This window comes from Erithacus rubecula (assembly GCF_903797595.1).
Source record: "Erithacus rubecula genome assembly, chromosome: 1".
Lineage (NCBI taxonomy): Eukaryota > Metazoa > Chordata > Aves > Passeriformes > Muscicapidae > Erithacus > Erithacus rubecula.
The window spans coordinates 86672048-86693723 of NC_136658.1; the positions used below are offsets into that span (position 1 = coordinate 86672048).

At 41.8% G+C, this 21676-nt stretch overlaps 1 protein-coding gene across 2 annotated transcripts in view; it reads left to right on the forward strand.

Annotated features, from left to right (window-relative positions):
- Positions 1-12174: 12174 nt before the first annotated feature.
- RASA3 (RAS p21 protein activator 3) overlaps positions 12175-21676 on the forward strand; it is a 128336-nt gene continuing 118834 nt past the window's right edge. The window contains exon 1 of one of the 2 annotated variants that reach the window (XM_079316762.1): positions 12175-12464. In XM_079316762.1, coding sequence (XP_079172888.1) covers positions 12410-12464 — 55 coding nt within the window. In that variant the 5' untranslated portion in view covers positions 12175-12409. The remainder of the gene's footprint in view (positions 12465-21676) is intronic. The other variant, XM_079316763.1, reaches the window with a different exon arrangement.

Consider the following 21676-nt stretch of genomic DNA (forward strand, 5'->3'; position numbering starts at 1 on the left):
CTTAGGAAATATTTGGCAGAAAAGTGAATGGGCAAAGATGTTTCTTCAGGCCCTCTCAAAAATAGAAAAGGTTCTTCTGCTCATTCAAGATCTCCAAAAACAACTTTTAGTTGTCACAGATCATTTGAAGTTTCTCTCGTATGGTATGGAGCACCCTGAAGCTGGGTCTGGAAGACTGCTGAAGAAGTTTGCTTTTGGTTCATGCATTTTCTTTATAAGGTCCTTAGTTTCTAAGGAGAAACTTGAATTACAACTTGCAGCTGCCATGGGTCTTTTAAAACAGCTAGATTAATGCACATTATATAAGTGTACTGAAAAGTAGAAAGGGACGATTTGGCAGATAGTACCAAAATTCACAATTGAGAACTAGTCTGTTCAAGGAAGAACCAGGTTCAAGGATGAATTCCTTTTTACTATAAAGCAGTTTGTGCAAGTTGATCTTACACAGTGTTTCATGTGAATGCAGCAACACATCTATCACACAACTACACAACACAGAAACAAGACAGTGCTCTTTTTAATATGTATCTTGACTAGCTTTTTCATTTCAGTGGTTGAAGTAAGGTTGATTATAGGCATTAGTGATTTTTATTACACTTGGGGTGAAATGAAGCTTAAACAGCAGAAGCAGACGTATAATTAAAATCTTGATACCTACTAATTTTGAGCTCTAAGGCAAATACTCTTATTTTCAGACAAATGATGGATGGAAATGAAGAGTGTATTTTTCCCCACTGTTTGTGTTCTTAATTTCTGGTAAATATAAAAGAAAGATGTTGAGAATGTCAGTCAAAATAAAGAGTACAGAATTTAAGTGCATTTTTTTTCAAATGCCTACATAAAATTGAACTGCACACATAACACAATTATATTTTGCTCTTGATGACATAAAAGTGCTTGGCAGGGCCTTTGGTCAGGGCAGGGTCTTTTAAATGCTATATGTTTAATGATCTGTTATGGATTGATCTGAAGGACATCACTATCTTTTTGCTGATTTTGGTGAAACCTTAAAATATAAGAAAAACATAGACCCTTAGATTGATGGAAACATAGCCCAATAAGAAATTGAAATCACCTGGCATGGGTTCCCAGCTGTTTCTCAATTAAATTCTGTGAAGGGAAATGGCTTTAAACTTCCTCCTTGGTTGCCTATTCTCTTTCTACCCTCAGAACCTGTGCATGTATGTATTCTAAACTGGCCTCTGGGGGAAATTGGCATTGCTGGGTGGTTCTCATTTTGACATAAAGAAAGAAAAACTCACCAGCTTCAATGGTTGTCGTCATGTCAAAGCACCTAAGGTCCAGCAGCAGCTCCTTTCTTTCAGAAGATTGTTATGGATGACAGGGAAAATAGGTCCTACCTCTACTTTTAATTTCACCTCTAAACTTAGAGGTCTAGCAGGAAATTCTTTAAAAGGTGCTTCACTGCTTAATCAAAGCAGTCTTCTGAAGCATCCTTAAAAAGCTGTAGACTGAACTTGCATGTAATTTCTTGATAGGAAAAGGTACTTGCTAAAGAACAAATGAAAAATTAGTAGATAATTAACAAAAGAATACTTTCATTTTCGCAAAAAAATGCATTTTTCACTCGGTATTAAGACACAAATACATTTAGTTTTTGAATACAGCAGAGAGAATTGTTTATTTCTGCTGCATAAGAGCAAGGTAGTCAATACCAGACTACTGTGTTAACTGGGAGCATGCTCAGCTTCTTGTCTGAGATCTCAGCATCCAATGATTCTCATGGGTTTCTGGGTTTGTTTTTTAATCTTGCTTTTGTTTTGGTCTGATATTTAAACAAAACTCTTCATAAAATATCTAGGGCTGTAAGTTCTGCAGGTGGTATTGCTGCTAGGAATTTGCTTCTTGAGTTACTTCCCACTATGTTGCAAATAATGAGTCCCTGCCCTTTCCTCTCCCACCCCCTTTACCAGCAGAAGGGCTTAGGCTGACTCAGGAGCTGCTAGCTACAGCAACTGCTCATGTTTACTGCCCAGTTACAGATTAAGTTTAAAAAATGCTTCTTCTGCCATTGCACACTCCATAGAGATGGTATGTTTGGAGGTACTGTTGCTCACCATGACCAGAAGTGCCTTTTTCATGTTTGTCATTTGCTGTGAACTTGGTATATTTGCTAAGAAAATCCAGGATGGTGAATGTACATTTTTCTAAGGCTTTAAAGCTTTCCTGTATGTACAAAGAGGAAAATATGTCCTATTGTTTTTTGGTTGGTTATTGGTTGTCCTTTTTGTTGTTGTTGGTTTTCTTGTTTGTTTGTTTGACAGCTTTCCTGACTATTTTTAAGTTGCAGCAATTTCTCACTTTATTCTATGAAGTATTTTACACTGACTTTGAACATATGCACAGACTGAACAACAGGATGGGAGCCACTTGCAGGTGTGTTTGAGGATCAAGCCCAGTCTGCCTTCATTCGTTGCCCGTCCCTAGATATGCATTTCAAGATGGTGAGAGAAGCCAAATTATTGTTTGGTCAGTTCACTACATTACATGATAGGACCCCATACTGTGACTCTGACCCTGCAAGCACCGCCCCTTATCAGATAACTCACAACCCGACTCTGGCTGAACAGTCCGTCTGTACTCGGGGGATTAAAAAAAGCAACTGGAAGCTGTGCTGGGATGAGTGGGATGTGCTGTGTCTGTGCATGCAGCATACCTAGAGGCTTCCATCCAGGAGCTGCAGTCCTGCCCAGGGTGCATGAGAGTGAGCAAACCCTCCCCAGCGTGGCACAAGTGCTTGCAGGGCTGAGTGGGGCAGAGGGAGGGGATGTGAGGGCTATGGCCCCCACTGCAGTACAAAAGCAGATTAACCAGATGCTTCCTTTTAGACTTGACCCCTTCTGGAAGTTTTGAGCTAGAATTAATTTTTGGCTGGGGGAAAAGAAAGAGGTTGTTTCCCACTTATTGTCTCAGAAATTGAGAGAAGGAAAAGGGGGTGGGAAGAGAGGAAGAGGAAAGGAAAAGCATTGCTATAATCACACAAAGTTCTGTTTATCTATATATATATATATATATTTATATCTACCTAGACAATTTAGAATCTTTTGGACTATGTTTACTGAAATACACAATTTCCTTGATCTCCAGAAAAGTTGCCAAGAAGACTAGCACTGACAGCTAATGTTCCAGAGTGGTTTTAATGTGGGAGGAGGACACAGAGGGAGAGGACAGGGCAGGACACGACTATTGAGCAATTGACTGAGCTCCTACAGGGAGGTCTGCTTGTGCAGCACTCCTTAGCTTCCTGGGGAAGGCTGGTCTCACTGCATGGGTGAATGATAGAGAGTAGTTACACACAGGTAAGGCCAGAGCCCTGTCCCCCCCCTTTGCCTGAGGAGGAGGGCACTTTCTGGGTGACAACCTCCCTGTCCTGGTGCTGTTCCCAAAGAAGGCATTGGGAGGGGTATGCTCTTGCTGCTGAACAGCTGATCTGTAGCCAGAGGCCAGCATGTCTGGGGACAGAGTGCTGGGTGAATTTTGCTGGGCAGCCCTATACACTCCCAGGTGAGAGTCTGTGTTCAGCCATATGGCCCCATGAGGACAAATGTCACTGCAGCAATGGCTTCAGCAAAGGTGTCAGACTTCTGTGCCTGCAGGCTGGAGGGTGTTGCTGATTCTTTGGCTAGCAGGTTTTTTACTTCTGGGTATTTTCTCTATATCAGACCCTTGCCAAGCTTTACAGGACTAAATCAGCCAACTTGTGTTCATGAGGCATAGCTAAATTTATGGCTGGAATGAGGGCCACTTACCAACACAGGCAAGGACCATGTTGCTGTAAGAGAGGTGTCAGCCTCCCAAGAGCAAACAGAGGAGGAAACTGGGGGGCCTGAAGCACAGCGACCTCCTAAGAACAGACAAAGCAGGGTGAAGCAACAAAGGCTTTAGACTGAAAGCAAATGCAGACAGAAGCATTGTTCTGGGTGCATGGGCTGTGGCCAGTGTTCCTGGAGGGAATGCTGTACACTGCTGTGGGACATGGTGCTGTTGCAGGCCTGGCCCTTTCCCTGCACAGGAGGCATGTGATAGTACATGCCCGTATTAATTCTTGCTAATGTGTGGCTCAATGTTTTGGATTTTTAATATTTCTTTTAGGGCTGTTATTAATTCTTACTGCTATAAACAGCTGGTTGTTTTGCAATGGCTAAAACAAGTTAGTGGAGAAAATGAGGAATTAATTAGAATTTTACTAGGTTCTGGGATGTGTATTCTTTTTTCTTTTTCCACTCTATCACACAGACCTGGATAACCTTCAAAATAATTGCATTTTTTATTCTCTTTCTTTGCCTCTTTCTTCTCCATTTTCCTCTTTTATTCTCCTTTTTTGACCTCAGAAATAATTGAAAGGTATTCAGAGAAAGGCACTGTTTCCCTGAATGCAAGAGCCATTGAAACACTAACTATGGGCTGATGTTCTAAACGTGTTGGGCATGCAAAAACTGGTTGCTTAAGGGCTTGTGTTTGATTTTGGTTAAAAAAAAAAAAAAGGTCTGAATCTCTGATATAGTGGCACCTGTCTCATTCTCTCTGCTGGCTCGGGGAGACCTGCCAATTGCAAAATCACACCAATACAATTAGTCCTGTCATCAGCCAGGGGGACACAATAAGCCAGCCCCCTGACTAGAACTGCCAGTCTTACCTGTGTGTCCTGCTACTGTTCAGCCTGTTCTGCACAAGGGAGAGAGGAAGGCCAGTCCTGCAGTACTGCCTTGGATATACCCTCTGGCTTACTTGGGTTACTCACTGTGCTTTGCTGGCACAGAGGAAGCAAGTTACAAGGTTCTGGCTCTCTGAAGAATACCGCATACAAACACTGGGGGTTATTCCTGGGGTTTTTTTGTGGTTTTTTTGTTTTGTTTTGTTTTGTTTTGTTTTTTTGAGTGAGAGCAGATGCCTTGAATGGGGAGGTTTTGTTGACCTTGAGAGTCTTTTGGGCCTCTATAATGCCAGAGTGGTCAATCTCTTTGAATGAGGCTGGAAGACAATGTGGGGATGGTGCAGGGAGACCTGCAATGTGCCATTTCCAGAGGCAAGAAGAGAGGCAAGCCAGCTATGCCAGCCTCAGATGGGATTAACTGGGTGCATTAGTTTCAGACTATATATCTTGCCTTCTGGTCAGACACAGGCAGATGATGTTATTCTCAATAGTAAATCAGTTTCTGTTTGTTAAGGCTTCTCTGTGGATACTCACAAATATCCCTCCTTGACAAATCAAACTTTCCCAGTAGGTGGAAGAGGAATAAGCTTCTGAGTGCAAGGAATATATTTTGCTCTTTGACATTTCCGCTGTTCCGTGAGTGACCAGACCTTCCATCTGTGGAACTTAGTTGCATTATCACAGCTATTTCCAGCAGGTGGCAGATGATAATCATGCTAGTAACCCAATCTGGGTACAAATGATGTGTTTTCCAGGCTGTTTATTCAGATATTGACTTAAATCTACACATTATCTAGTGGCTATGAATGTTTCCGAAAGCAATAAATTAAGATTGTATAATTAGAGCTCATTTGTAGTAACCTATGAAAATATGTAATTAAATACTTGGGTATCAAGTGTGGTATGATTTTTTAATTCAGTCTTAATTTTTTTTAAATCTCCCTAGTCAGAGAAATTGCTTCTATTCCAAAAACTTCCAAATAACCATCTGACTAATTGTGTTTCATGGTATAAGATTATCTTTGCTCGTCAATGGTGGGCTAGAATTCCTCCATGTAGTCATGCCTGGATAATTAACTGATGCTCCAAAGAATTCTGTATTAAAATATAGAGACAAAAGGCACTATATTGCCTTTCCTAAGTAGCTTCTCACTGACAGAGTTGCTCTGCCTGAGTGGTACTACTGGCTGAAGGAGTTTTTTTCAGATTAACAGTCCTTAATGAGGACCAGATTTTGCTCCTTTTGCTCTTATTAGTAGTCACTGACACACATGAGTAATCCCAGTGTGTTCAATAGGAGCTATTCACCATGCACAGAGAGGGTGGCATTTGCAAGTTGACCTCCCAGCATTGGTTTCAATGGGGCATTTGAGCAAATGGAAGACCACAGGACCTGACCCGTACTAAACGCCTGACTACATGGAAAAGTCTGCTCAAGGTTTACAGCAGCATGTGGGATAGCTCTGTGCCCTGCTTGGGGGGGAATGATGCAAAGCTTCACAAAGTCAATGTAAACTTCATGGCATCTGTCTTGCAGGTCTTGCTTATAGCACAAAACTGGAACATATCTCGGAGACAGAGAGGTGTTTGTTTCATGTGTGGTTTGGCGTGGATGTTCGTAATGTAATCCCAGTGGCTTTCCTCTGGGTGGCTACACAATACCCTGGGGTGGATAAGAGGGAGAAGATAGGGTAAAAGCACTCCTTGCAGTTCCCTCAGAAGAGATACTACTGATGCTTCCAAACGTAAGGGGGCTTGAAATTTTGCTTTGGAGGTGGAGAGTAAGGATGAAGTCCTATTTTGTGAAATTAATTCTCATAAAGAACAGAGAAGACTGCAAATGAGCTGATGACTTAAAAGCAAAAGAGATATGAAAATGATGATTATGGCTGCCAACATGCAATGACGCGTGAAATATGGCTGTTTATATGCTTGTTTGCATAACCATGTATTTATTGTAAACAGAAGTATTCAGTATTTTTAAAACACTAGCAAGTCCTATTCCTGTTCAGTTTTTCTTTCTCAATATTATTTGCTGTTTTCACCTAGCAGTTTCACAGAAGGTAAATGTGGAAGACATGAGAATAGATGCATACCTTTTAAACTGCAGGAAAATTCACCATATTTCATTCCTGTACATAATCACTGGAGTTTTTATTGTTTTTTTTTTTTTCTGTAAGATCTTATTGCAGTTTTATTACTTTATAATCTTTTATGGAGAGATAAAGGGATTTGTTCCTTAATATAAAAGCAAAGTTTATAGGCTCAATTAAAGCAGATATGACCCAGAACACAATGCTTTTGCAAGTTTAACTATAAAGTATTTCATGTTGGTAAACTTCATTGGAACCTGAACATTCTGTGCTTCCTGCTGAAACTACTTGGATTTTAACATAGATATATATTTTAGGAGAAAGCTAGACCAACAGATTTTTAGAAGTGATGAACAAGAATTAAAAGAGAAAAAAAAAAAAGTTAAAAAACATATACCATGAAAGTTAGTTGTATTGTCTAGGCTATTGTAACAACCAGTTCTTACTGGCCCCTTTTTCCTGTAATTAAAGCCATTTTTCTTTTCCCCCTTCTGGCCTCTTCCTGGCCCCGTGTTCCAGCAACAAGCAGCAAAAATGTGGGATTTTTTGAAAAGGCAACTAGTAAGAAAAACAGGTAGACATGCTTTACTTCCTGTACTCAGGGGTCACAGGGGAGATCTTTGCTTTCTTTAAGTGTAGTAACTGCAATGCAATCCCCAGTTTTCCTGATTCTGATGCATAGATCTATTTTTATCCAGTGTGTGAGTGTACCATACATGCATATGTGCTGGTACATACACAGAGGTCAGTAACAGCCACTTCAGTAGTATCTGCTCTTTCCCACATTTTTCCTTCAATTAAAGTTTGTCACTTCTGAATTATTGTGAAATCTGTGTTTTCTTGTCACTGTTGCTGATGTTTTGCTAATTAAAGGTTTCTTCTTGTCATCATTCTCTTCCTTTTCTTCTTTTATTTAATGCAATGGCCAGAGTGTTTTTCTGCCAGACTAATCATGCAAGCAATTTCACCACTGTTTCATCATTCCTCTGTAGCTACATCAGATGTGAACTCTTAGCCTAGGGAGATGCAGGTAATCACAGACTCAGTCCTAATTTCCGGCTTGCATAGTATGTTTCTGCCACATCTCACTATTCATGGAGACAGAAGGAAGGACTGCAGCCTTTTCCTGACCAGTTGGTTGGTTCTAGGACTTCAGGAGCAAAAAATACCCGGCTACTTTTGGCTATCTTCCTCTGAGAGGTATCACTGCAAGGCCTGGATTTATCACACAGACAGGGAATAGGATGCAGAGGCTCTAACAAAGACTTCTTTGCTTCTGCACTCACTTTACCAGGGATAAATGTTTATTGGGTCACCCTAGTCAGCATATTTGTCATATCATGCAGCATCTCTACATGGATAGTAGCTGCCTTTAGGCCTGGTACAGATATTATTAGTTAAGACTGTCTATGTCTTCCTAGAATTCAATTACAATATCTCAGTCAACAGATCATAATCTTGCTTTTTATAACAGTGATATTTCCTTAGATTTGTCTTAAATATGTTGTTCCTTCACATAAATATAGGTAGCAGCTTTTGCTACCCTGGGGATAGAAGGTTCATATTTTGTTAGTTTCTTGCATAATGCAAAAGGAGATTAAAGATCTTCTTATATTCTGTTTCCTCCCAAGAGAAAGCTATCATGTAGATCAAGAGAGGAAATGATTTCCTTGCTTGGCACAAATGAGTCACAGAAAATGACCTTCTTTGTAGTCTAATTTAGATTCAAGAATCCTCTGAAGAGCTGATAATATAAACCCATATGGCTTGGATGAAGAAAGTCGGGATAGACATTGTCACTAACAGACTCATCCACATCTTAAAAAGCAGTATTTCACTTTGCCTAGATTTTTTTTGGTCAGCCTGCTGCAGCTGCACACCTCATGTTGCCTGCACATGTTATGCGTAATATGCACATACATATGTGATGCTGCTGCTGAGGTTTCACTTCAGCAATGGAAAAATTGAAAAAGCCACACACTCTTTGTGTCTAACATCTTTAAAAATACATATTAATGAGAATTTTGAAACAGTGCTTGCATTTACATTGTTGGACTGTATAACATTTGACAAGTTTATTACAGAGGAAGCAACAAGCTTTCAGCTGTATGTCATGAAAACAAGATCTGACAGAAAATAAACTAGCACACTAATACACAAAAGCATTGATAAAGAGTTTCAGCAGAAAAGATCTGGTGTGAAAACAGAAGCATAGCTGGACAGCACAGAGAGCTGCAAGCAACCATTTGTAGACTTTCATGTGATGAATATTAATTTATTCCAACCTTTTTCCTTATTTTTTCTTGCTATACACTGGTTCTTTACTTACTACTTTTTTGGTTGTTTTAATGGTTTTAAATGTTGGTCTGTTCCAATTGTTGGTAATTGATTCTGTAGGCATCTTGGTAGTTTCTGTTATGCTTAAGTGTGGAAGTTTGTCATGCTTCACTACATTTCCTGAGAAAGGTTGGGTTTATTGTTAAATTTTGCAATAGTTTTCCTGGACATATCTGTGCTCTTGACAAAGCTAGACCATCTTGGAAAATATACTGGAAATGTAGCCATGGGCAGGTATTAATTCCTAAAACTGCCCAGCATGCCAGTGTGCCCTAACCACACCTTTGGACAGAGATGCTTTCTGATCAGTTTGCTTATGATAGTAGTAAAGAATTGGTAAAGAATTTCCAAGTGTCATGTCTTATAGGCCTCATGTTTTTCACAATATACAAATGGGAGTCGTGACAGTGCATTTTTATTTTTTACCCAACAAATGTGTTACACCACACACCCTTGTGAGACCAGTGTTACACAGGGAGAGGTTGCAAGCAACACCTGAGGTTAGGGTGTGGGAGAAAACCAGCACCTTAGATTTACAAGGTGATTTTATTCTGAGTCAAATGACATTAGATTTAAGGTGGTGGGCTTTGACTGCAAATTTGGGTGCATGTAAAGGGGTGATTTTTGTGAATGTACAATGCCTGGTATTGTAGGTGCACATATTTGTTCATTTCCTGGGTATAAAGGATATAGATAGAAGTGCCATGACTGTCTGAAAAGAATACAGTGGCAAATTGGGAAGGATAGTCTGTTCAGTATATGCTGACAACAACCCTTACAGCAGCAAGTGCTGGGAAGAGAATTGAAAAATTGATTTTTTGAAAAAATGACTATTTTGGGGTCAACTTTCTGCAGATAAGAAAAGCTTCCAACAAGGAAACGAGGCCAGCTGAAGTCCTTAGGTAGCAAAAGCAAATAGAGAAGTCAAATATTTTATACAAGTTGTCCCTAATATTTACAGCATGGAAGCAGGTTTCTCCCTGATGCCGTTGAGGAAGATTTATAAAGATCCTAAGCACAGGGTACATTTACCTTTGCTTGTAGCTAAACATTATCCACTGCTTACAGCTGCAATTCTTTGTGCCTGTGTACAGCATCGTGTGTAACAGTTGCTTGTCATTTTTCTTCAGTGAGATAGCCCAGTGGGCTTATATTTATTTTGTAGCAATATGTTCAAGGAATGTGCATGTGTGGTGAAGGAGCATAAGCAACAGACTTTGTGTATTCCTTTTTATATCTGAGCATGTACAGAATGTTTAAACAGACATGCACACCCCCAAATTGTTTGTCACATCCAGCATCTGAGAGGCAACATCAGGTTAGCTGATCTAAGACAATGTCCTTCTTAAAATGTGAGCTCTCTGGTCAGCATTCTTGTAATTTCTATTTAGACTGCTGCTTATGTTGCCCCTTGACAAGCTGGAAGGTGAGACAAAAGTTGGGGAATCAGAAGTATCGTGACAATTGAAATTTGGGTTATGGTGCAGAAAATGTTAAAGGCTATTAGGGCAGGGGGCACTGAAGGTGTCATGGGGGATGTGAAGGACCAGCAAGCAGAGGAGCCAAAGTGTTGGGAGTGAGCTGAGAGCATTATAAAAGAAAAGATGGCACATGGTGGAATAGGTATAATGAGGTTACAGAGGACATTGGGCATTTTACAGCGAGGAATAAGGAATTAAGGCATGGATGTTGGTAAATGAAAGACTGTGTTTTATAAAATCTCTTTAGAGTCCTGTGCTGTAAAAGTATTTTTATCAAATTACATATGTCACTTGGCTATGCAGACAAGGAAGACACAGTAAGGTAGTTCCTTAAGATAACTCACTGCTTCCTTTTTTGGCTGTGAACTTGCCAGTTTCCTTTAGGTAGGCCCATACCTGTGTGGGAAAACTCAGATGCCTCAGGCTTTCCTACAAGCTGACTTCCTCTGCTATTGTAGCTTCTTCCCAACTTTTCATTTGCTCTTCTATATTTCAGCACTTCACCTTTTTTTTTTTTTTTAATTAATTTTTTTTTTTTTTTTTGGTTATAAAGGGCATTTGTTATATGATGCACCTTCCATGATTCAAGCAACTGTTTTCATCAAGCTTGCATGCATCACTTTGGTATGGACTTCATACCACATGTGACTGATTTGCCTTCTGATTTCTTGCTGACCTTCATTACTAGATTTTAATATATGTATAGATTATCTTCACTGAGTTTGCCTTTCTTTCACTCCTGAAATTAGAGCAGGAACAGGAAAGTATTTTAATTGTATTGTACTTTTTTTTTTTTTTGCGGGCTTGAGAAAGGGCATTTTGTTGTGCTTATCAGACATGCTGAACCGTGCTGTGCCTGGGCTGTTCTGCATAGGGATGTCCCAAGCCTCTTTAGGGGGTTTGTGACTGCACCAAAGGTAATTTGATTTTTTTAGTTTTTGAAATAATGTAATCTGTAGACCTCCACTGAACTCTATGCTCTGCTTTTGCCAGACCTTTAGGGAAGGTGTATTTCAATTACTGACTTTACAAGACCCAAAGTTTGGCACCGAACACTGACACGAGTCCTATTTCTTGCTGTTTAATGTGTAATCATGCAAGTCTGAAATCTGAATTCCCTGCTCTCCCCGTGCAATCAGGTAGAGCCAGCTTTGCCGCTGATCAAATGGAGCCAGGAGACAGACTGGCCTGCTCCCAGCGCCCAAACGGGTTTGTTTATTTAATACGGGACTTCTTTTCCTCACTAATGAATGGCTTTCAACCCGGGGCATCGCTAGAGCCCTCTCTTTATGGCTGTGTGGGAAGGAGGACTTGCACATCCCTCCCTCTCTCGCCATGACGCCAGCGCCTGCTGCAGGCGGCTGGTGCGGGGCACCGAGCGGGCCCCGGCGTCAGTCAGCGCTCGCTCGGGCTGCCCGCGCTGCCCGCCGGGGCCGGGCCGGGCCGGGCTGCGGGGGGCGGCCGCGCTCCAGCTGTTGCCGCGCTCCGCGCTGCCCCGCGCTGCCCCCGCCCCGCCGGGCAGCGGGCCAATGAGCGCCGCGGCCGCCGCCCCGCCGGCCAATGAGGGGGCGGCGGCGGGGCGGGCGCTGCGGGCCCGCGGGGGGAGCGGCGGGCGCTGCGCTCCGCTGGGCTGCGCGGCCGCTCTGAGCCTCGCTCGCTCCAGCCCGCTGCCGCTGCGTCCCGAGCCGTCCGGCCGCCCTCCCTGCTTCCCGTCTGGCGGAGCATCTCGCCTGCCTCCTCCTGCCCGCTCCCCGCGCCTCCGCGGCGGCGGGGCTCCAGCGCTGCTGAGCGTCAGGCGCAGCGGCGGCGGCGGCGGCACCACCATGGCGGTGGAGGAAGAGGGGCTGCGGGTCTTCCAGAGCGTCAGGATTAAAATCGGTGAGAGCGCGGGGCAGCGGGCAGGGAGCCCCCGCTGGAGCGGCGGTGCCGAGCGCCCCTCGGCGCTGCCCTGCGCTCTGCGTCCCGCCGGGGCGGCGGGGCGGGCGGTGCCCGCGGCCGGGGGGGCTCCGCGGGGGCTCCGCGGGCCGGGCGGGCGGCCGGTGCCCGGGGACGGGCGGGCAGCGCGCAGCGTCCGGCAGGCGGGCAGCGCCGGCGGGACTCCGGGCGCCGCAGAATATTCGGCTGATTTCGCGCGTTTTGGTGTTTATTTTTTTGTTAGGTTGGTTTTTTTTTTCTTTTTTTTTCTTTTTTCTTTTTTTTTTTTTTTTTCATTTTTGTCGCTATGCTACGCTGTAAAAGTTTGGAGGCCGTCACCGAGTCTCAGCGCTGTGTGTCACTGGCCGTGCTGGTGTGAAGCCGGCCCCAAAGCGGCCGTGTGCATGCGGGAGCCGCTGTCTCAGCCCCTTCCCTCGGCAGGGGGACAGGCAGGGGCTGCTGTCGCTTCCTCCGGCTCGCGCTTTTGGAGACTCGCTCTTCTTCTTGCTGTTGAGCGAGTTCCAAACCACATTATTAGAAAGTAAGCGACAGATGTCAGCGAGCGGATTAAACTCTCCCTGGTCGAGTTCTGAGTGTGCCGGCTGGGAGGGAAATCCCTCGTTTCCGTAAGACAATCGGTGCCGCATGCCGAGGGAGCGGTTCTGCTGCCCGGGCCGGGGCGCGGGGGCTGCGCGCTGCAGGGGAAGCGGCGAAGTTCAGCGCCGGGCTCACAGCGCTGCTACCGTGGGCGTGTGGCTTCCTAATAAAGCCCTTGAAAAATCTCCCTTTGCGTTTCCCTGCGTTCGGAAGCAAACTTGCAGCCACCAATTGGCGTGTTAGATAAAATTGAAACGTGAGATTACGTAGAAAATCTCATTATTGGATAGTGGTGTTAGCATTTCAAAGAGAACATCGCTAGGATCGTTTCCTCGTTAATTGTCAACAGGTAGTTTAGTGATAGCCGTTTTTAAGAGTTAAAATTTTATCATATAAACTAACATTTTTATGTTCATTTTATATTCTCGTATACATCCAGAAAAGAGATTCAATAAGACTACAGAGTGTGGTCGGAGACTTGTTTCAAAGAGGGGAGGGGAAAATAAAAAGGTCTTTTCACAAGGGAGAAATCCGGACACCATGTGAGTGATATTGCAAATTGTTTCTCTCTGATGTTTTTTAGTAAAAGGGCTAGCATATCTCTTGTATAGGATGAGGACTTGTGGCTGAGGTGTTTGTGTTTGATTGTTTTTTTGGGGAAGAAAACAGTTATGATCTCATACCTGAACGACTGAAATTGACGAGAGTGTGGGAATTTCTTTGAATTGTTGAAAAGATCGAAGACAGTAACACTAGCAAAAGTCTTGAGATTAATCTCATTATATCGCGGACTAAAGTTAATCCTGGTGCTGACTTCAGCTGTCGGAGCGGAACCCCTATCAGAGCTGAGCGCTTGGTTACCGTAGAGCTGCAGCAAGCATCGCGGCTGTTTTCCAGCCCGGATGGCGAGAGGAAGAGCCGCGAGCATCCCGCGCGGGGCTCGGCCGGTGCCGCCAGAGCGGGCGGCGCTCCCGCGGGACGGCGAGCCGGGACAATGCCCGGCGCCGCGCCGCCGCTGCCCGGCAGGGGGCGCAGCCGAGCGCTCCCGCGGCTTCTGCCGCTCGTGTTCCGCAGGGACTCACCTCCCTGTGCTCACTGTCTCCTGGGAAATTCGCAGAAAATAGGAAGCGGCGGGATTGCTTTGATGGGTTGAGGCAGTATTCCTAATCAGATTGGTTTTGTAAAGCAATCCTAATCTCCTAGAATTTGTATATGGAGCTTGTAGGCTCCCTACAGAAAGTCCTGGATCTGAAGGGAGGTCACGGACTCACAGGGTTGTTGGGGTCGGGAGGGATCTCTGGGTATCATCTACTGCGAACCCCCTGCCAAGGCAGGGTCACCTAGCATGGGTTGTTCAGGAAAGTGTCCAGGTGGGTTTGAATGTCTCCAGAGAAGGAGACTCCATGGCCTTTCTGGGCAGTATGTTCTAGTGCTCTGCCATCCTCAATGTAAAGCACTTCTTCCTCCAATGATGAATGTTGGAATGACACTACTTTTTTCAGCTATTCCCAAAAGAACATTTTTTTCAGCAGTTCCCATTCATTGGTATTTTGGTTTTCTTTTTTGTAGTGACAGGAGGCTTTGAATCTTTCAGTGGGTTAAGTGAGCTTTGATTTATCATTTTGTGGAAATGGTCAGTTCTGTTCTTTGGGAGCTTGTTTTGCAGCCAAGCTCTGACTGATCTGTGACTTTCAGACAGTGTGTGCTTGATCTGATGAGGTGTTTCCTTCTCTGTAGCACATCTGCTGGCAAATCATGAGCAGGGATGCTGATATACAGGTGTGCTTTAGAATAAATTGGATGAAATGTAGGATTGATGCATTGAGGAATCTGTGCAAACAGAGTGGACCCCTATGTTGGCATGCCTCTCTTAATGGGGAGGTGGATGCAGCTGGGAGGCTTCTGGCTGTGCAAAGCATCTTTAGCCTAGAGATGTTTGAATGCCCCAATGTAGTGTACTGCTGGGCTGGCTTGTCCTGTATTTCCAAGAAGCTGCAGGTAACTGAAGGCATTTTCTTCTGCTCGCATAACTTGTTCTTTTGGGACTGATGGACTGCATGGAATCAACCACATTTAGCTAGTGGGTAATTGCATCCTGGATCTTCTAAGTGCTTTCATGTTCTGAGGAGGGTTGTTCTAGTCATGCTTGGATTTAGCCTGAGCCATCTGTCTCCTTTTTTGAAAATCTTGAAAAAGTTAGGCTTTGTAGGAAGCTGTGTGTTTGCCCCACTCAGGTGTGGCACCTCCTAAAAATGTCTCATTGGGATGCTGAAGTTGTGGAGCAGCAATGTGAACTGTCAATGTGAGTACCAGTGTAAAGAGGAGTTGTTATTATTACTGTGCTGCCTCTTGTAGAGTTTCTTTTGTGGTTAGTTGAATTGAAAGAAGTTAATGCCTGGCAACTTCTGCTTGTGTTGCAAGGAAGTAATGTACAGTAGAAAGAAAAAAAGTAGTACTTGTGTTAATGAATGTGCTGTTCAGATGTCTGGTTGAAATTGATTTGTTTTGGCTTCCCATAACTGAAACCGTTGTGCTTATGTCTTTTTTTTCCTTAATTGAAAATTATTTTTACCGGAATCCCTTGTACATAAACAAAACAATGTGTCATGTAAGACTAAACAAACACTTCCTATAAGATTGCCACTTTGAGGAAGTGTGCAGTGCTGATATTTCCATGAGTCAGTGTTTCAAAACCTGAAAGGAAACGACATAAGGCTCTATAGCTGATGATTGGCTGGAAAAACTACAAAGAGAGTCCTTCTGCTTGACAACATGACTTTTGTTGTACTGTTAATATGTAATAAATATGCTGTACTTAATTGCTACCTTTTTTTCTCCTTAAATGGTATCAACTATTAAACTTTCAGTTAAAAAAAATAAAAGCTCATGTTTGGTGTTTCTACTGTTGAAAGCTATATGCTGGCTAGCAGAGAACCTGCTGCCAAATTTTACCTTGTGAAATCGTTTATACTTGAAAAATCTAAAGAAACAGCTCATTTGTCAATTTTCACTTTAGCAAGCTTTTCGTGTCCCTGAAATCTAGTACTGTTATGCTTAAGGGCATTTGGCTCTGCTTTAAAATAGTATTTTTTCTAGCAGTAGTTGATTTTGTTATAGTTCTGTGTGATAGTTTGAAAGTAGCAGTTGGGGCAGGAGGATACTGCACACTGAGAGTTTATAGGGACTGTGATATAATGAGGAGGACTCTTTGCTCATTGTTCTTTTGAGCTGGCAGATAATAACAATCCACTTGTGCCCTGTGAGCACTTGTTGCCATTTAAGACATTATGAACTTCTAAAGCTTTCTTTTATCATCTTTCAGAAGGGCTGTTTTGTGGTTACAGGGTGTTGAGGTCTTAGTCTAAAATGTGGGAATTCCAGCAGCATAAGCTGTCTTTAGCACTAAGTGTGATCAGAATCATGAAGGAGTAAAATATTTGTGATAAAAATTACTTCCTAACTGGTGTAGGTTAGTGCTTCACACACAACTTACCCTGTTCTAAACTCACCCCATTTTCTAGGAACTGTAAGACCTTGTGTCCAGTTGACAGCATGAGGATGGTTGGTCTGTAGATGTGCCATCTCTTTGCCTCTTTATTCTTAGTGTGCCTTCTTTACTAATTCAGGCAGAGCTGTATAGTTTAAGACACTGTGAAAGCAGTTAAACTTTGTGAAACAGAGTCTTGGGTAGTCAAGGAGAGTATTTAGTTAAGTGCTAGTTTACTGTTGTTTAAGCAGGTCAATTGCCAAGAGAAGGTATTTACAGGCTTCCATCATTAAACTTGGTACAGAGTAAAAGTTTGGGAGATGTCTCTGCATTTCCCAGGCTAAGAAGAAACTTATCTTGTCCCTGACAAATTTAAGGTCTCCTTTAAGTCTAATGATACTAAGGTTGTTCAGGGAAATCCATTTTGTCTTAAGAAGATGTCCCTTTTAATGTTGTCTGCTGGGATTTAGTGCCTTAAGTGGTTACCTGTAGAAGTAATTACGACTAAATATGTTCATTGCATAATACTGTAAAAGGATTTATTCCCATTTAAATGGGGCAAAAGGTTGTGGAATAGATATTTTTGGAATGAGAGAATTTTTCCCAGGTACCTTTCTCTCTCTCTCACTATGTATATATATATCTGTGTGTATGTATGTGTATATATATATATATATAAATGGAAAATTATTATTTAGGAAGTGTGAAATGTTTCTTGTAATGATAACAATGTTTTTTTTCCAGTGTTTCTAAGTTAGAGGACCAAGAAGTAAAGAAAGGAAGAAGAGCTATTTGCATCTTGCCCTGAATATATTCAAGACTTCTCAAGATCTTTTCTTCACATTAAAAAGTTAACAAGTTCAGTTTGAACTGATGTTGCATAGGTAAAATAAAGTGGCAACTTAAAATTCTTGCTGATTGACTGTAGCAATGCTAATTAATACTTGAGTCTCACAGGCCATGGAAGGTGCAGAATAAATTATACAGATTTGTCACTGCTGGTTGAGTATTTGAAACTGTAGATTTGTTGGTGGTTGTGTTCTGACCAGTTTGTGTTCAGTGTGCTGAATGGAAAAGGTCTGGGACCAGTGCTGTTTTGGGAGGCAGAGTTCCATGGCTGTTTATGGACTGTCAAGAGCAGCTGTGGCTGGAGCAAAAATGGAGACCATATTTTTTGCAAGTGAGAGGAGGAAACAAGAGGTAGCAGTGAAAAATGCTGCAGTAAATATAGTTTTGGAGAAGATACTTGTGTTTGGGGCTGCCAACCTGATATCAAATTCCATAGCCTTCCATCCATAGCCTTACTTTCTTTTAAGTAGAGAAGGATTCGTGTATGAGTAAAAGCCCATGTTTTGGTTTTTAGAGTGTGTGGAGGTAAATTCACAGGGGTGAATCTGTTAAACAGACCTGCTCAGGGCCTTTGATGTCAACAAGCAAACTTGTTAATTTTTTTGGTCCTCTTTTGCAATTGGTACATTTGAAAAAACTGGTATTTAATCTGTCTTATGAGAAGTAAGAATTTTCTTGTTTCTTCATGGAAGTGATTGCCTAGTGGTCAGAGTACCAAATGCTCTTATATAAGGACATATAAGTGCTGGATATCTTTCTCAGTTTTCCAGAAAATGCTTTTGAACGCTTCATTGAATTACTCGTCAGACTGACTAATGTTTTTTTGGGTTTTTTTTTGTTTTTTTTTTTTTTTACTATTTCACTATCATTAGTTAAAACCAGATTTTAGTTCTGAAATTGCTGAGTTAGTTAGATGCCAGTATTAGCTTCTCTTGCTCTGTTTTTATGTGTCTCTTCTGCCTGATGCTGTTCTTTATGTTTTGCATATTGCTTCAATTCTGTGTGATAGCTGCAGTCCAAAGCATGAAATCATGATATGCTCACCCAAATTAGTACCTTGATGCTGCTGAGAATGCAGGTCTTGTCTTTCCCCTTCCCTACTCATCTTGCTCCCAGCCATGAAGTGCTCTTTGCACACCTGCTGTTGACTAATGCTCCTCTGCTTGCAGAAAAGAAAATCCAGTTCAGATTGCAAAGCAGAATGAAAGACTGAACTTAATTTTCTTTTCAGGTTTCATTTTTTCCATTTTAGTGAGCTGTGCACTCCAGTGATTGTCAGAGGTGTTTCTGGACAAGTATCCAAGAGCTTGACTGGATGTGCATGTGTGGGAAATCGGAGGGGACAGTAGGTGATCCCTTGCTTTCATATCTGGGTACTGGCAGCATCATGACATTGCCTGACTCTTTTGGTTCTCTTCAGTTCACTCCCTTTCCTTACTGTAGATTTTCTTGATGGTGCTCTATATGTTACCTGCCAGTACCTACCAGCTTGGTCATCTGCTCTGGAGAACAGATGTTAAAGCCCCAGTGAGAATGGCAAGAGGATTATCTGACAAACTAATGTATCTGTATCTCTGCTCGAGAGCTGATTGAATCACTTCAGGAGCCTTAGCTGTTTATGAAATTTAGGTGTTTTAGTTGGTATTAATTAATAGTCACACATGTTGCCCCATTTCTCTGTCACTCACTTGTCTTTTAAAACTGGGACACCTAATGTTTGTTATCATACTTATGCTTAACAGAACTCCCTCTCCCCTTTCTCTGCATCAAAGCAAGGTTTCTCCTTATGCAGTTATGTTGTTAAACACTTTTATCATATTAAGTCATTTGTTGCACTGATGCACTGATCTCCCTTCCATTTAAGGAAGACCTCATCTAAACACTGGACAGTGTTGCCTACACCAAGATTAGAAAATACAATTGAAAAAACTCATCAAAAATGCCTTTGATAGTATTAATCAGGTTAAATTTCCCTCTCCTTTCTCACTGACTGATCTCCATTACAGGAGTATAAATTAGGAATAATTCTGTTAAAGTCAGTAATGGCACTTCTTTGAGTATCTCGTGTAGCAATTTTTTTTTCTTGGAGGATGTTGAGGAAAACGATGAGGTAAAATCCTCTTTGAGTTGTTAAGGAGTACTTAATGCCTCTCATGTTGATACATTTCACTTTGCAAACGGATGTCTTTGGAGAATAAATCTTACAGCTAGGTCTTGTGAGAGCAAGAAGCCTAGAATAAAATCAGAGGCTTGTAGACTTGGCTGCATACCGTAAAATATGTAAATATCAGACAGTTGCATTGCTCATATTGATCTGACCAACAAATGTTCAGCCAAATATGTCAAAGAAAAATTAATGTGTGTATGCCAGTGGACTGTTAATGCTTCTGGGGAGCAAGTCACCTAAGGCTTATATTAATAGTCAAAACATGCATTAGTAAGTCTTAATGCTGTGCTTTTAAACTTTCTAGTACTGGAGGTTTATGTATTTTGTGGTTTACACCAAGGAAAAGCTTAAGCTTGGAGTTAATACAGGTTATATGTTATTAAACTGAAAAGCTGGTTGTGGACTTGCCCATTCTAACCTTCTGATTTTACTGACATTTGCTAAACCTTATGAAGTGTCTGTTCTTTAGCAGTGTCTGATTTCTTTAATGTAGTGGACTGGTGACTGAATTTAGGATCCGAATAACAGCTTTGTTTTGGAGTAAAAACAAAACAAATCTAACTTCCTTCCTCTCCCATCCTAACCCTCTACCAAGGGGAAAGGAACTTCCCTGAAACTTCAGATGTTGTTTTCCTCCTATAGAAGACTTTCTGGGTGAAAGTTTTGCAAAATGAGATGTGAAGCTTCAAAATCGTGAAGCTTCAAAATTATGAAGAACTGGAATATTTTCCCCCTGTTTTCCTTTCTCAGATTTTAATGGATCTTTGCCAACTGTAAAACACTTCATATATTCAGTGGAAAGTTTGAGGTCTTTGAGGTTTGTTTGGTTTTTTAATCCCCCCTCTGCCTGAAGGGGAAAAATATAGTGCATCTGTATTTTTGAAGTCTGTTGAGGAAAGAACACAAACGTTGAAGACTTCTGAGGCTTCTGATTAATGTTTCTGCTGTTCAGTTTTCATTCCAGACCTCTGAAGTATTACCATTTTTTTCTACTTCACCAGAGACTTGTGCATTTGCCTGTTACTAGCTGTCAGGGAGCAGTGGGGTGAAAGGAAGGTCCCTTCATTAGCCAACAACTGAGTCTTGCTGTTCCTTGTTGCTGGAGTGTGTAGCTGTGACTGTGTTACCATTGACTGAAATGGATTAGTGTGATGTGGTGGTAAGAGGGTTTCACTTATTTAAGAATGACTGGTAGGTTTGAACAGATAACATTTGATGCAGTGTTTAATTTGCATAAATGTGAATGTACTTTTATATGCTGCTAGTGGGTGGATGAGCATTAGATGAAGTGTCTTGATTCTTCCATGTGTGATGAATGAAAAGTCTTGAAGCTGGAAAGAAGACATATTTCTGTGATGAGGGGAAGAGAGGGACACACAGATCTTCCATAAGATGTATGCTTAAGCTTTCTTTTCATATGTTACAGAGACTTTGGGAGGAAATGTAGTTGTCTGTCTCTAAACTTGTTACTAAGAGATTTCAAAATCCTTTTAGAAGAAGTTTGCATTGAAAGACCTTAGTTTGCGTTTCAAAAAAAGGGAATATGAAACATTGTAGATGTGTTAAACAGGGAGCAGAAGGGTGTTTGAACTTGTGAAGGAGTTTTATTTAAAAGATTTTTAATCTGGAGTGTGTTGTTTGTTGGTTTTTATTTATAGATGTAGGAATAAAAATTTTAAGTGACCGATAACTTGTTTGATGGCAATTTGCAAATTTAAATTCTGAAAGGCGTGTAGTATAAGTCAACTTTTCTGTCTTTTAAATTTTCCTTGCTTTTGAGTTTCATGCAGCTGTAATATTCCAAGTATTGGAAAATGGACAACTTGAAGTATTTTATTTGCAGTTGTGCTTCTGTTATGACTGTCTATACAGATTTCTTATGTTTAAAAAAGCAGCTCAAAAACCAGATGGACTGGTGGCTGAGTTTTAAACTCCTTAAAATAGGAGGGAGGGGAAGAAGTTTATTGTTATTACTGTTTCCAATTCCTTCTAAAAAGATTGCTATTTACAAATTGTTTACAGCTACTTACTTTTTTCAAGAACTCTAGAAGAAAACGGTTAGTTAGTGGTAGCTTT